This window comes from Acanthaster planci, linkage group LG14 (genome assembly GCF_054643075.1).
Source record: "Acanthaster planci isolate LZ-2023a linkage group LG14, COTS_SCS, whole genome shotgun sequence".
In the NCBI taxonomy this organism is placed as follows: Eukaryota; Metazoa; Echinodermata; class Asteroidea; order Valvatida; family Acanthasteridae; genus Acanthaster; species Acanthaster planci.
Window position 1 is genome coordinate 13,838,354 of NC_141790.1, and position 15,006 is coordinate 13,853,359.

The window sequence follows — 15,006 nt, forward strand, 5'->3', positions numbered from 1 at the left end:
TTTTCACGAAACAGTGAATCCAGTGCGACATTTTTCATCCCTTGCAAATAATGAAAAAGCTTAGGAACCAACGGTTTATCTGGTTATTTTGTGTTTTATCACCAAGTTAGAACTGACGGCATAAGTGTAGGCCTATAGACAAAATGCAAACCATATCAAACCGCGGACACCATGTACACGACGCTGTTCAAATTAATCCAATAATTCAATTGCTTGCTGCAGGGAAATTTGTGCTTATTTTCTTTTTCACTGACCGGCAGGGATCATTAGATTTTGAAGTAGCAGACGGATTGGCGACGCTTTGCCTACAGGGAGGTCAACATCATAGCTGGACAGACTGTGTCCAAAAAAGGATCCATGAACAAACTGCTAGGGCAGTTTGAAGTCCATACTTTTAAACGACCTCCTTTTAATTCCACCAAATGTAAACTCGGATTTTTATAGGATCTGGTAACCTGATCCAACCACCATGAAGTGCGCCCTGTATAGCCTGCCTGTGCATGTGTTTGGCCATCGGCAATGTTCTATTTCTTTTGTTTTTCGTTTGGAAACATGATCCTCAATGTCGGATGCAAGTCATGACACATTTATACCACATACGTGGATCAGAATTTCACATGTGTTATTTAGGCCAATGTAGTTGTTTCGCGATGTGATCCTGTCATTCTCGCCATTAGCCACACCCCAGCCAGATGAAGGAGGGGTCACATCCGATCTGTATAGTAGGCCTATACATGCCGGTCGAAGACGACCCCAAAAATATTGACAAGGGTAAGATTTAGGGGAAACTCTAGAGCTATGTTTCATCCACGAGGCTTAAAAAATTCCTTTTCAACCTTTTCCCGAGCACAACAAATGATGGAGGCATTTTGTACCACACAAAGCATTGTCGTGTAAAACTTAAGCAGCCCTTAAGATAGTTTTTGCGATCACTAGCTTCCGAGCACAACTTTTCGTACTTCCATGCAATGGCACCCTACATAGATTGTCTGCAGGGTGTGCTTGCCATGATCTACAAGGGAAGAAAATGAAGTATCCTCGCCGTAAGTTGATTTTTACCATGATGGAAGGAACATAGTCAGGAGTTAATATACATGTGCAATGCTTGAAGTTGTTGCAACTGTGTGACGGCAAGAACCTGCACGAGCTTTTCTTCATCAGTTGGTCTTTGCAAAAAAAAGGGGAAGAAAAAATTCTCTGTTTGTCGATTCAACGACCTCATCGAAGGTCGATGTACATGTACGTCTCCTGGCATCACGTGCGTTTTCTAACATACGCGCTGGATAATTAATTTGCTTCTTTTCAAACATTCACCACCCTGTACCGTTTCTAAAACCGTTGCTGAAGAAATTGCACAGCAGAGAGCGGGTTTGATGAGTCCCAACGAAGAGGAGACGTCTCTTTATAAAGAACCCCATTTAGTTTCACAGCCAAGATCTGATCTGGGTCTAGGTTACTTGCTCTCACACGAACTGTTATCCACGAGACGATGTATGGCTCCCAGCTCGTGAACTTTGCAAACGGTCAACTTCATTATTGCGCGCTGCGGGAGCCGGGACCCCAAGGGCTGTGTGGTTGGGAAATTTTTGTGGCTGAGGTCTGCATGTGTACGGTTTATATTTTGCTGGTATAAAACCATATCAACATAAAAAATTTTTAAAAAGAAAAAACTGAACCTTCGTGCGTATGTGCTTAATTGGTATAACAGCAAGGCAGTTTTGTAAGGCCATTCAACGAAATTACTCTTTTCATTGTGATGCGACAATGGCTCAGTCCCATGCATAGCATGACTGACGGAGCAGTGGCAACGAAAAACAAAAACTATAAAAAAGCAACCGTAACAAGATTAATAATTTTGAATAAACAAGTGTGTTTTTTATTAATTAACTGACCTATTGTCATGACTAATATGACGACTTAATTGTCCAAAAATATCTCCAGATGACGTTAGTCATCAAGTTTTGTGTACATATTTGTCAGGTGGCTGATCCAGATCCATATTGTATTTTTAGACTCCGTTTATTTTTCTCTGTGGTTTCGACTCGTCATTTTTACCCCTGCTGTGACCTAAGACCAGGAAATCCCCAGTCTCTACCGGAAACATTAAAAGCAGTTAACTGTTATCACAAAATCGGTAATTAGGAAACGGGACACTGTTCGGAAAACAACCAGCAGAAATCACAAAAGAAATGACTATATATCATATCATAAAGGCGCAGACTTTATTAGTTTTTTCTTGACTGAGTAAATCTGGCTGAGCCACATTGGGATCCATAGGCGTATTTCGAATTCTTTTCATACACGATTTCATTGATAACTATATACAGTCGCATGGAATGAAATGGTAACTAAAGTGAAAGAAGTTTGGGGTAAACTGAAGTTTTTATTTGAAGAGAATTTTAAAGTCGATTGTCGGGGGAACACGTAGAAGGGAATTCGAGAAACTTATCATATCAGTTGCAGCTTGAAAAAAATACTTGCTGTTAAAGACCAAATGGAAGGCGATTTAAGTAATCACGACATAGGAGAGGTCTACAGGGAAAACCAAAAAAAAAGGGTGAAAGCAAAGCCCCTGTACTTTCGCAAGTGAATTGGTTCATTCTTCAAGAATGTCGTATTTCCCACAAGACGGGTGCGAACTTAAAACCGAAACTGGATTAGCTTTAGGCGTTACGAAACGTCCAGACATCGACTTCAGAAAATTCGACGAGTTGATAACCGCCGTCTGCCTTCGGTTGATCAAAAAATAATTCTCCCAACCGGTCTGGCCATCGCTCCGCCCACCTTTCCACTCCGTGCCGCATCGTCTGCTAGCTGCAGTCGTCGCAACGGGTCTACCAGCGCGGTTCCACAAGAACCTTTCCACTCGCCCGGACAAATAATTCCCACAAAAATTGTCCATTTCTGGAGCAGATTTCGGAATTTTGTCTCCAAGGGGCGAGTGATTTTTGCCTGGAACCAGGACTGAGCAGACGGCGAGCTTTTTCCTTACTTTGGAGAGGTTTAGACGGGTACATGTAGATCGAGTCAGGAATTCGTCGGGTAGACGTTCGGGGGTATTTTTGTGTGCAGAAACGGCAAATGAGGGCATGAAATTGGAAGCTTTTGCTGTACTTTGCCGCATTTTCAGCGGCCAGAACTCTGCATCTAGGATCCCTTCACCAATGATGTGGAGATGGTAAGAACCCTATACATACGTTCAACATTTATCTTGTCCGTGACGTCTCTGGTTCAGTGCTATTTTCTTGCAAAATGCACTCTCGACAAGGCCAAAACAAAAGTGGTTTGTGTTGTGCTGGCTGTAGTGTAAGGGACCACCTAAAAACGTGATCTGACGTGCTCGAGGCAAGATTGCAAGGATCATAGATCTCAATGCAAATGTTTTTTTTTTTTTTTAGTTTTATTTTGTTTTGTGTTGTTTGTTTATATATACAATGATAGTTACTCCTGCTGGTAACACTACTGTGTTCAACAGACTTTTAATTTAATGATAAATTTCATTTATTATTGCTGTAACTTGTAAGAATGCATTTCTTGTACCAATTGTCTACATTCTTACAATCTTCTCGCAAAATGAAACTGGTTTCACAGTTACAGTTTTTGTGAGACATGCATCAAGTAAAATTACTATCTATAATCTGAGACAGCAGAAGAAATTAAATGATCCAATTTTTCCTTCTTTTCTTGTTCTGTCTAGGGGAGTAGTTGTAATTTTTCTGGCTGTTCTTGGATCAAGTACAGCACAGCAGGCAAGTAACTTTACATTTCTAAGTTAAATAGTTTGGTTTGCATTTACTGTAAATGCTAGCTTTTGGCCATGTATTGAGTATTGTGTAAGGCCTTAGGAAACCCCACATCCTTGAGTCTTACGGATTTCTTCTGTTCTGGTACATTCATATTTCTACAATTTATAACCTCACCAAAAAGAAAGAATTCTATCGTTACTCTCAAACCTATAGTTAGAGTGAGAAAACCTAATAATTTTATTGGTAGCCTGGAGCAAGCATGGCCCAGACTGCAATGTGGGGAAGATTTTATTGTCAGCAAATTTGGGTTTGTATTGTAGAAATTTTTGTGCGTCCCCATCGTCACTGGTCTCCCACAATATCTGTTGTCTAACAGCGCCTCCATATCTTTGAAGAAATTGTAGGCTATATATTTGTATGTGGGGGGGTGTCTGTTCACCATTTTTCTTTTTCTGGGGGGTGATACTTCCTTGAAAGGAAATGACTCAGTTGTCTTCTGATGAGCTGTCCTCAGGTACAGTACTTGGACAAGTCTTTAATCAGACTCCAGCTATTTTCAAGAGACCAAATCTTATCTCACATCCTATCTAGCACTCTCATGCTAGAATCCTTTGTAGCATTAAACTGTTAATAGAAAGCATTACAGTTTGTTCAGCTCAGGAAGCTTGCTAAGCTGATTGAAATGTGGGAGTTGTTTATTGGAATGTTTACATGTTGGAAACCCCCCACACACACATGTACACCACCCCCTCCATGTTTTTAATCAGAATAATTTACAGAAGAGTTGTGGCAAATGAGCATTGTTGGTGTTTATTGCAGGTTTAATGTGCTAAGCCTATATAATTAAACAGTGCCAGTGTTAATTTGTCAACTCCTGTAACAGATTTCAAATTTACTGTCATTTTAATTCTAATTACACTGTAAACTTTCAGAATTTCAAAAGCACAGAAAGTTGGCCTTGGTGCCTTCCTCTCAACCTTTTCCCTCCACTACCCCACTCCCTCCCCAGTCAGTTTAATCCAGCTGAATCATCATCATTGTTGTCAGTACTTCATCCAAACTTCCTGGGGAATCATCAGTGTGTAGGCCGGTGCACTGCACGCAAAGCCGTGTTCAGGCTGTCGGGAGACAGCAGGCACGTTTCCTGCAGGAAGCCCAATTTTGTGAAGGAAATTTTCATTTCAGCCAAAGAATTATTTCTCTTGTTCTACAGCCAACATGGCTGAGTTGCTGAATGCTAAAAAGTCTAGCGCCCTCCCCTATGTAATGTGCCTGGTTTCGAACAAGGAGCAATCATCCATTCATTAATCCAGAATTTGCCGTCAGGCATCAAATTTGCACATCTCACCTTAGGTTGATGTATGTTTGTGATCACGAGTTAGTTTTTCAGGAAGTCGGTGATTGGGTGGCAAATAATTTACCTCTAACCAGGCATATGTACAAACTACTGTGCATAAACTTTAACTTGAACTTCTGTTGTACACCACAGGTGACCTAACATTCCTCAATCTCTTTATTTTTTGAGAAATGCTGAAGAGAAGTATAACGCGTGCGAACAGTTATTAGGTAGACGGAAACAGTTTGAAGAAAACATTGAATTTGAACTGTTGTGAGGTATGATCACAGTGACAATATTTCTGTGCTGTTCATTGGAATAATAAAATTGCTTCATAAATTGCCACTTTTTCAAATCATTCATTTTCTGAAATTCTGTAAAGATTGCATAATGTTTTTGCTAGACTAAATAATGGGCCTGTTTGTTTTACACGGATCCAGATCTCCATCGGTGATCCCAGTGCTGGTTCATACCATCCACTATGGAGCAACTTGTACCTGTGTTACTTAGTGATAAAAAGACAAACCCTTGTTACATGTGAGATCGCAGCACTTACACATTTGTATCCAATCCTACACATGTTTTGAAACAATAGTTCAGCTGTCAAGTTTATTTGAACATGTATTTATGCACATGTGCCTTTTTATTGGAACCATCTGATAGCAGTGGGTGTTGGTTGGAGGTTCCCAGGGAATACCAAGGTCAACAAGTCAAGGCAAATTCAATGAATAAATCCACAAGGTTTCTAGGTGGCGCCATACCCCATGCAGTTGGACTTGTAAACTGCAACTTTTTTTCCTCCTGCTTTTTATTACAGCATCGGCCTTGAGGAAACACTGTCAGGGGGTGATATGTAACACTGAGCATTGACACCATTTTGTAGGGATCGTGACCCCAGGAATTTCACAGTTTAAAGTTGTGTGCTCTGCAAGTGACTTTGTTTTTGATTGAGAGGGAACAAAATTGCTTGGGAGGGGGAAAAAAAGCACAGTCTCAGACAAAAGAAGCATTCTTTGTCATTTGTAATGCCTAGAAATGAGATTTGTAAATATCTAGGTAAGCTTGTAGCTGTATACAGGAGCAGATATTGACTGCATTGTCCGTATTCTGTACCATTTAAAGTGGTTGATATAAGGTTGTTTGTAAAGAAATCATTTCCAAAGTCACATGCACATACGGTTGCACAGTTACAAAACATGTGTGAGACATTAGTTGAAGAGGCACAAAGTAAATGGTTGACATGTCTTTGTAATCTATTTTTTTCCCTTTCTTCACTGAGGGTCACATTTCACAGACAACCTAATCAGATTGATAAATTGGTACAGAATGTATTCTTGTCTTGAAAAGGTATGGTTACTGACTCCACGCCTATCCTTTTAGTCAGTGATAATTGTTGTATGTCATAACCAGATGTACAGGATGAATGCTTAGACTGTGAGTTATCTGTGCAACCCTGGCTGCCGGGCAGGGCAAGACTGTCGGTATTCCTGTTGGATTCATTTCCCTAACATGGGATTGCTTCAGTCAAGGGTAGCGAGCAATGAGTCTCACTTGTGCTGTGTTAAAATGGATAATAAGCACAGGCCCAGTTTCATGGGACAGACAAACAGATGAAAAGTATTGCTAAGCAAATTTTAGATGCAAGAAAACCATACATGCATTGAAAAGAACATGCTGTTTAAGACAGTAACCTTTACCTTTTTTATAGAAAAATTTCTTTGAAAATGTTAAAATGGTAAAAATGGTAGCCTGCAGAATTGATTTTTATAAAAATGGCTTTGAAAAAAAAAATTTCAAAGAATGCAAGACCACAAAATATTTCTTATATCAGTGGTTCCTCCTCTTGCACAGAAATAGACATGGTATCTTTCATCTCATACGGCAGGAATTGTTCTGATAAAACCTAAATACCAAGTTCTGATAGAAAGAGATTGTCTGCTGATAACTTTTGAATGCACGCACGCACAATACTGACTACTTTTAATTCATATGGTTTTTATATGCAGAATGACTGTCGAAGAACATGTGCATATTGCAGTTGTAAAGGACGGCAGGGAAAGAGGGTGAGTAGCCTTTTGAAAAACCCTGGGATGTGGTCATGATCACACGGGTATTGTTGGTGCTAAACCTTAAATCCATCATCCTGAAAATTTCACACTTACATCACAAACTTTACTATTAGTAGAATGCTGATTCCGAATACAGCTCAGTGGATGGAGGCCTAATTTGATGGCACCTGTCTTGCATATTAATCAATTTACATGTAGCATCTATGCACTTTGTAGTTGATCTGTTGCCTATCTCATTACCATGGAGACATAAAGCCATTTCATACTCTAAATGCCATATTAGTCTAGAGTTTCAGGAACAGGAAATAATGCAGACTTGCTTGTATAAGGTTCGTACTTGTCCTCATCCAAATGAATAGACAATGATGAAAAAAAAAGCTTCATTGAGGTAGACGTCTTGACCATTAAGGACAAACAGTGTCTCAGGATTGGGTAAAGAAGTCAAAAGTTGATTTTCTCTGAGTATGCACTGAAGGCTGACATGGTACACGTACGCTAGTAGTCCACATCATGGACTTAAGAGTAATTTCAATATATATTTACCTGCATCAACATCTACAAAGACTCTTTGTTTCCGAGCACAATACCTTCTTGGACCAGTTCCCGGCATCAGTTTACTTCTGCTTCATTTTCCCAGTTTAAAACCGCCCTCAGTACATTCTAACTGTTCATTGGTCTTACATTCTTGGCATGATATCTCATTGTGGAAATTTGCCAAGTATCAACTTAGAAGTAGAAAACAGTTGTGGAATGTCAGTCATTGAGTCCATGGCTGGATAATTTAAAGAGGTATGTCTCATTTTCTCAAATTCGGAAACCAAAAAGGCCGAAATTCCACAGACATTGTCAAATTATAAGTAAAATATTAGTATTATTATTTTTAATGAATTGTTGATTATTCCTCGGACTTTCAATTAATGAACCAAAAGGGAATCTTTGCTTGGAATGAAAATACATCTTTGTTGATATTTGGAAGAAGGTCGAGGCCACGCTCGTGTCTGTGAGCATTTCTCACATCCTGGAATTAAACCAACAACACTGTAAAAAAAAAAAAAGTCAAATGGAGGTATCACCCTGTTGCACCCCAAAGTGTCCCCAGCACTGTGGACACAATTAAAGGGAAGTTTGTTTTTCCATTCATCTGTTCATCAGGACCCAGACAGTGCTAGGTTAAGGAAAAAAAAGAGAGAAGAGGCTGCAAGAAAGATAACAAAGGCTCTGACCAGACCGTGTTTTTGTCATTGCAGGCCTATTATTGTCTAGCTACCTTGGCATTGCCAGTAGGTTTAAAAAAACACCAGCCGTCTGGCAGGAAGAGAACTGACAAGCTCCCGCCCATTCGATGCTGTAATAGCTTCCCCTAGGTATCCTGACTTATCCTGATAGTACAGGAATCACTCCTGGAAGATCAGATCAATTATGCCTGGCTCGGACACTACAGTCAGACAAATTTGAAGGGGAAAAAAAAGAGCTGCAACAATTTTCTTCAGGGAATGTGTAGATTGTCTAGACATATGCACGGGCAGGAACCACAAACCAGGTGGCTGATTTGGAGGACTTGCCCCTTTGGTGATGAGTGGGTTTTGGGAATGAATGAATCTGCTGATCCCATCCCAAGTTTGTTGTCAATATTGGAGGGCCGCCAGGCTGCCCAGCTGCACCCCCCCTCCCCTCCATCACGCTGGCACTCGCACACATCCAGACCCAGTCGCAGCTTGTCCTTGGTTCACCTGGGACTGAACTTTTTTCCGAGGAGACTTTAGAGAGGAATGGTTGACACTTGTATGTTTGGTAAATGGATATGATTCATCTTACCTCTGGCAGGCCTTAGGGTCATTGCAAGCAATAAAACAGGCCTTGTCTGGGTTAAACGGGTGGGATCCAAACTCATGGTCAGGCAAATTACTGCTCTGTTGACCCTCTTCAAGGCTTGAGTAGAGGTCAGTCCCTTGCCAACAGTACCTTGGGAGGGGCAATAAACACCCAACCTCCCTCCCCCCCCAAAAAAGAAGTAAGTACATGTATTGTTCTTCCTGCAGACAGAACCATTTCATGAGAAAAAAAGGCCTGTATCAGTCATTAGTTTGGCTTGACTGTCCAAAACACTGTTGGTCCTCAAGTGAAATGTTTCATGAAAAATTTATCAGTTATTCCAACTGGAATGACTTGACTATCAATGTCAGAAGTGTCTGATGTGTGCATACTATCTCTAAAGGGCTGGAGTGTACTATTTAGTTCTTGAGAGTATTCATTGTGTTGACGTGCCCATTTGTTTTGTGTGGATTTCCTTCCCTTTATGTGTATCCAGGCCTGGAACACATGTACACTTGTACATGATGTCTTACCCTACAGTTCTGGGTGGGTGCACATCATTTCTCATAAGCAATAAATTGAAAAAGAAAGTTTCTTGCACGATGTAATCGAAGGTGCAAGGACTTTGTCAACGACGCGAATAAGCATGCCTTGATTTTGTTTGACAAACGATGGATTGCTGAAGATGTTTGCTGTCGACTTTCATTTGCGCAGCTCATTTGTAATAGGCAGATAAACATTTGGAAAGAAATGAACTGCTGAAAATTAGATAAGTGATAATGTAGAGCTGTTGCAAGTGGAGTTTTATTCATCACAGTTCCAGAGAGAAGAGAGATTCTACATTTCACTTTCCATGTATTTCACTACGTATTTTTCAGATCTTTTGTAATGGATGATGGAATAAGTCAGTTCAGGTTGAAAGGAAATTCCGTGACAAATTGAAGATGAAAACACTCACACTTGAACTGAGAAGTTGGTAACACCAGCTCAGAAATGTGACCTTCAGCATATGTAACCTCCATCAGAACATTGAAGGACAGTCTATTTACAGCTTTAAAAAAGTCAAGGAAATGGCTCTTTTAATGTACTTCATGGAGTAGACATGATGAGGCATTTCCACCTCCATAACCTCCAACTTTGGTCATCCAAGGCTCCCATGTGGCATTCACTTCACATTGACTGGTGTTATAGAAATTACAGAAAGAAAGTGGTTGGTTAGCTCAGAAGTGATCAAGGTTAAACTTGCAAATTTCCTTGCTCTGTGGTTCAAATTACCGGTTCGTGTGCAGAGAGACCTGTTTTTATTCTCCTAACAGTTGTACTTTTTTCAAAGTACCTCTTGTTCAAAATGCCACCTTCTGCCCTCTGTTCTGCCCAATAAAGAGTAATGGGTCTCTCACCCCCCATATGTCAAGATGGAAGGGAACAGGTTAAATGTCAGTCATTTGTTATCTACAAATCAGGTGTGCCACACACAGAGATTGGCCATATGGTTTCATTGTGCCTCTGGCTGTTTCAGTAAGGATCCTTTCTGCAGCAGATCCTGGTTACTCTCCATCAACCCTTGTTTGAATTCCCCTTTTTGTGACTCTGGGCACAGGCTTTGGGCATGACTTTAGTGCATTTTGAAGATATTGAATTGCTCAAGGCACTTTCATAAAGTTATGGGCCAAACCCCTCTTCCTTTATCTTCCTTTTTTGGATCCGGATCGTTATACCAGTACTTTGATAAAATCACTCCTTACATGTCTCTTACATAAGAGAAGAAGGCGTCAAGACTGGCCTAACAGTATTTGTTGATTCATTTGTTGTTGTTACACTGCCAGAGATTTTGAAAAGCTACTGGAAAATGATAGAATAATATACACCTGCAGTGCCTTCATATACATTACAAGCAAGCAGCTCTCAGGTTTGTGTGATAACAGTCAGTGTCTTGAGGGCAAATGTGCCTGCTTTTACTTGAACGTCAATTAAAATGACTGCAGCTACTGTATACTCGTGAGATGCAGGCCATGGTTAGATCAAGCTGAAATATTTATGTTTAAATAGACTTACAGTTTTAACCTAAATAGATCAATCTTCTGCTGCCGGCCTCACACCACGTCCCCTTAGAAGACCCCTTTATCCCTTTGTCTGTATCTAATTTGACAAAGTAGAATCCCCTTCTTTTGTATTGTTTTTCTGTAACTTTTCATGAACAGCACTTTGCTTTAAAGATTTAAAGTTGTGATTGGAGTTTCATTTCCCCCTTGAAGATAGAAATTCCATCGGTGAAATGTTAGCCTGGGATCAAAGCCCTGACCGTGTAATCACCCTAAGTAGTAAGGCAATCATGTCCACCAAACGCAGGGAGCATGTCCAGAGCCTGACAGATATGCAACTTGTACCCTAGTTGGGGGGCCGGGAGATAAACATGAAAAATCATGTGCCAGCGAGAGACGAAAGAGAAGAATGGTGTGAGGTACATGATGGAATCCATGTTCGTGACGGGGTTGCTCAGGTCATTCAGATACGGCTGTCAGTAAATAATGTTGGGGCAGTTTGCTTGGTTTTGCTGATATTGAAGTCATGCAGGAATCAACGAGGGCGTCGGGTACCTTACTCAGAAAAACAAAGTGAAATCAATTCTTAACACTGTCACCGGCACTGAGAAAATGTTGAAGTTCCTGCCCTTGAAAGAGATAAGTTCTTTTATAAACTGACAACTTTGTGTCTATTTTTTTCAGTAAGGATATACAATATATAAAACGGGATGCATGAGACTGGCTTATGACCATTGTCACTAAAGGCAGTCAGTTGTGTACATTGTCACTAAAGGCAGTCACAGTGGGTAGTGTAATAATGATAATAACATGTAGAACATAGGCCTGCTGTCACATTGTTGTTGTTGTTGTTGTTGTTGTTGTTGTTGTTGTTGTTGTTGTTGTTGTTGTTGTTGTTGTTGTTGTTGTTGTTGTTGTTGTTGTTGTTGCTGCTGCTGCTGCTGCTGCTGCTGCTGCTGCTGCTGCTGCTGCTGCTGCTGCTGCTGCTGCTGCTGCTGCTGCTGCTGCTGCTGCTGCTGCTGCTGCTGCTGCTGCTGCTGCTGCTGCTGCTGCTGCTGCTGCTGCTGCTGCTGCTGCTGCTGTTGCAGCTGCAGCAGCAGCAGCACAGCAGCAGCAGTAGTACTAGAAATTTAATGGGCAGATAATGTGTGACATGGACTAGTCCTTAGCACATGATGGCAGTCACCAGGTGCCCTGCCATTGACAGCTACTTCACTTCCTGTGGAGTTGAGGAAGTCACACAGTGTGACTGACCACCTCACATAAATCATGGGCAAGGCTCAACAGGTGCTGTCTATAAAATACCAGTCAGACCCCACCCCCCAGTGACACTCAATATGGTCAACCATCATCACCTCTTTGTGTGTTGATAGCTAAATTGAATTAAGTACATAGTAATTAAGGTTAAATTACTCACAAATTGTCAAGCTTCTTGCCAGACAGTCTAATCTTGGAGGGTCTATCCTTTTGCACAAGATACATGTAGCGCTCCCACTTCACACTAAAAATGTGCATGGGCATGTACATTGGGCATCTTTGTTCAAAAGTTTGTGATGGTAACCATCTATGTGTGGGGAAGGAAGAAAATATCAAAGACCAATTGTGTGAACTTGCTTTGGGAGTAAGACACTGCCCCTCGCTAGCCTTATCAAAAGTAACCTGTCCGACATTTTGTACTCTCAGTAACCTTCACGTAGGTCGAAATGTTCACTTTGGTACTCTGTATCCTATATAGGGAATTATCATACATGTACATGTATATACTGTATGATATGTACACACAGGTGCAATTAGTCCCCCGTGCAGGATGACAGGTTGAAAGAAAAGAAATGAAAAGGTAATTGAAATGTAGTATTGTGCTCATGAGATGGATAGTAGAGTAACAGGTGTTGGGTGTAGAGTGGTTAATTGATTACCGGTACGTTGATGAATATTGGAAATCCATTTTCACTGTGGCGTTATGTCCCGGTATTTGCTTCTCTTCTATCAAGTTCTCTTCCTAAGTTTTCTCTTCAGAACTTAATTTGTTACAATTGTTAGTGGAGTGGTAAGGAGTTGGCATTTCCACCAATGTCTAAATGATGGTGAATGTAAGATACCCTCAGTAGCATCTGCAATACTTGTCATTCGCAGCAGCTACAGGTAGATTCCCGTGCTTGTGGACTATCTGAAAGAACGAGGCATCATACTGCCAAATCAGCACAAAACGGTAATCACTTAATTCGCAGATGAAGTGGTGTCCCAGGCCCAGTGTCTTCCCAATGCCCTCCTGTAGTCTGGGCTGTGTTACCCCCTGTGAAATACCTGCAGAGTCACTGGGTTGAGTGTCTCTAGGAGGGCATGCCAGAAGCACCAAGAGCTAACTCAGTCTGCCCAGGCCATCGGCCGTCACCTCTGAGCATGCCCAGTTGTCATGTGGTGGCTGGGTAGTGGTTGGACCATTGATTCTTTGGGAAATAATTGGAAAGGCAAAATAATGAGCTTGGGGTTCACTAGTTCAAAGAGGCGTGGTCTGGCAAAGCTGTTGCATACCATCAACAATTACCAAATGGTTAAAAGTGTGTCATCAAAACATGAAGGGCTGCGACCGAACCTCAGCGATTATCCTTCAAATCCGTACAAGCCAGATACCAAGACAAGTCTAATCTTTCCATCCTCTTTGGTCGTGGCTACAGTTTCATCAAGGAATGCGGCTATGGCATCCAGATGGGATGGCATCCATGGCTGGTTACCAGCTGATTATCTCACATTAAGTTCACAGGGTGAAGCTGTCCTAGATTTGGAGGCAACTGCTGGAAATAAAAAATGACCGTTGGTATTTGTAGGAATAAATGTTTCCATTGTGCAAAAAATAGTTTAGATCATCACTCAAAACCTTAACCCACATTTCCCTGAGTGCTTGCCCCCAATCTTAACTTTTACCCAAGTTAGTAACACAGTTTTCATCAGCTGACTGACTTGTTCTACTTTTCAGACTCTTGACTGCTTTGAACAAAAGAAGAAGTCCATAATTAGTGCTCATTTTTATTGACTATCAACTACATGTATATGACCATGTGTCCTATATACCCAAGGGTAGAAAAAAAGAGAAAAAATGCCCAAAGCTTTCTTATTTTGTTTTTGGGAGGGCAGACCACAGTAATGGAGAAATAAAATCCAAATTGGCAGTCTTCACTGACCACACTCTTGGGATATAAATGTTTATCACATCAGGTTTACTGCCAAATATTTGTCCCTTTCTGGTAATAACAAGAGGCAGTTTGTCCAGATTGCTCGGATAAAATGCCATTTTATTCTTGCTGAAAGAGGGAATATCAAGTCAGTTTTATGAACCAGTAGAGATAGGCCTACTGGTGAAATGTTTGTGTGGGATGTGTGACATGTGTATTTATCACTTCCAATCACATTTGTTCCTAACTTGTGCAAGAAAATCTGTCACTCCAAAAGTGTGTGTAAAATGTCCTGATACCTACACATAAAATTGTTTACTAAAATTATGGTTATTAGTTTTAAAACCAAATTGGAATGTATCCTTGTGTTATTTGATGGAGTCTCGTTGAAACCTGTGTTCCGGTTTGTAAAGTTCCTTTGAGTCAGACAAAATGATTTGTAATTCTGACAAGAAATAAAAATAAAAAACTAACATTTCCAAGGTTTTTACCCGTAATGAGTGTAACCTGAGAAAATTTCATTGAAGTAGAGTAGCCTAAAAGGCCATTCAAAATGTTCAGTGTTTTAAATTTCTAATTTCTTTCAAAATATTTTGACCCACCCACCCACCCCCATTTTCGATGTGAATTGAATGATGTGAATTGATGGTGTAATTTCAGGGAGACCCTGGCCCTGTTGGACCAGAGGGAAACAGGGGAACCCTAGGCATCCAAGGCTACCGGGGTGTACAAGGGCCCAAGGGTGATAGAGGTGATCCTGGAGCTGTGGGACCTAGAGGTCAGAAGGGTGACCAGGTGAGTTGATCATCTGATGCACTAATGCCATAATGG

At 40.9% G+C, this 15,006-nt stretch overlaps 1 protein-coding gene across 1 annotated transcript in view; it reads left to right on the forward strand.

Annotated features, from left to right (window-relative positions):
• The first annotated feature begins 2,803 nt into the window (after nt 1-2,803).
• LOC110981727 (uncharacterized) overlaps nt 2,804-15,006 on the forward strand; it is a 36,884-nt gene continuing 24,681 nt past the window's right edge. Inside the window, exons 1-4 of the mRNA XM_022239542.2 lie at nt 2,804-3,178; nt 3,698-3,749; nt 7,089-7,145; nt 14,836-14,970. Coding sequence (XP_022095234.2) covers nt 3,090-3,178; nt 3,698-3,749; nt 7,089-7,145; nt 14,836-14,970 — 333 coding nt within the window. The 5' untranslated portion in view covers nt 2,804-3,089. The remainder of the gene's footprint in view (nt 3,179-3,697; nt 3,750-7,088; nt 7,146-14,835; nt 14,971-15,006) is intronic.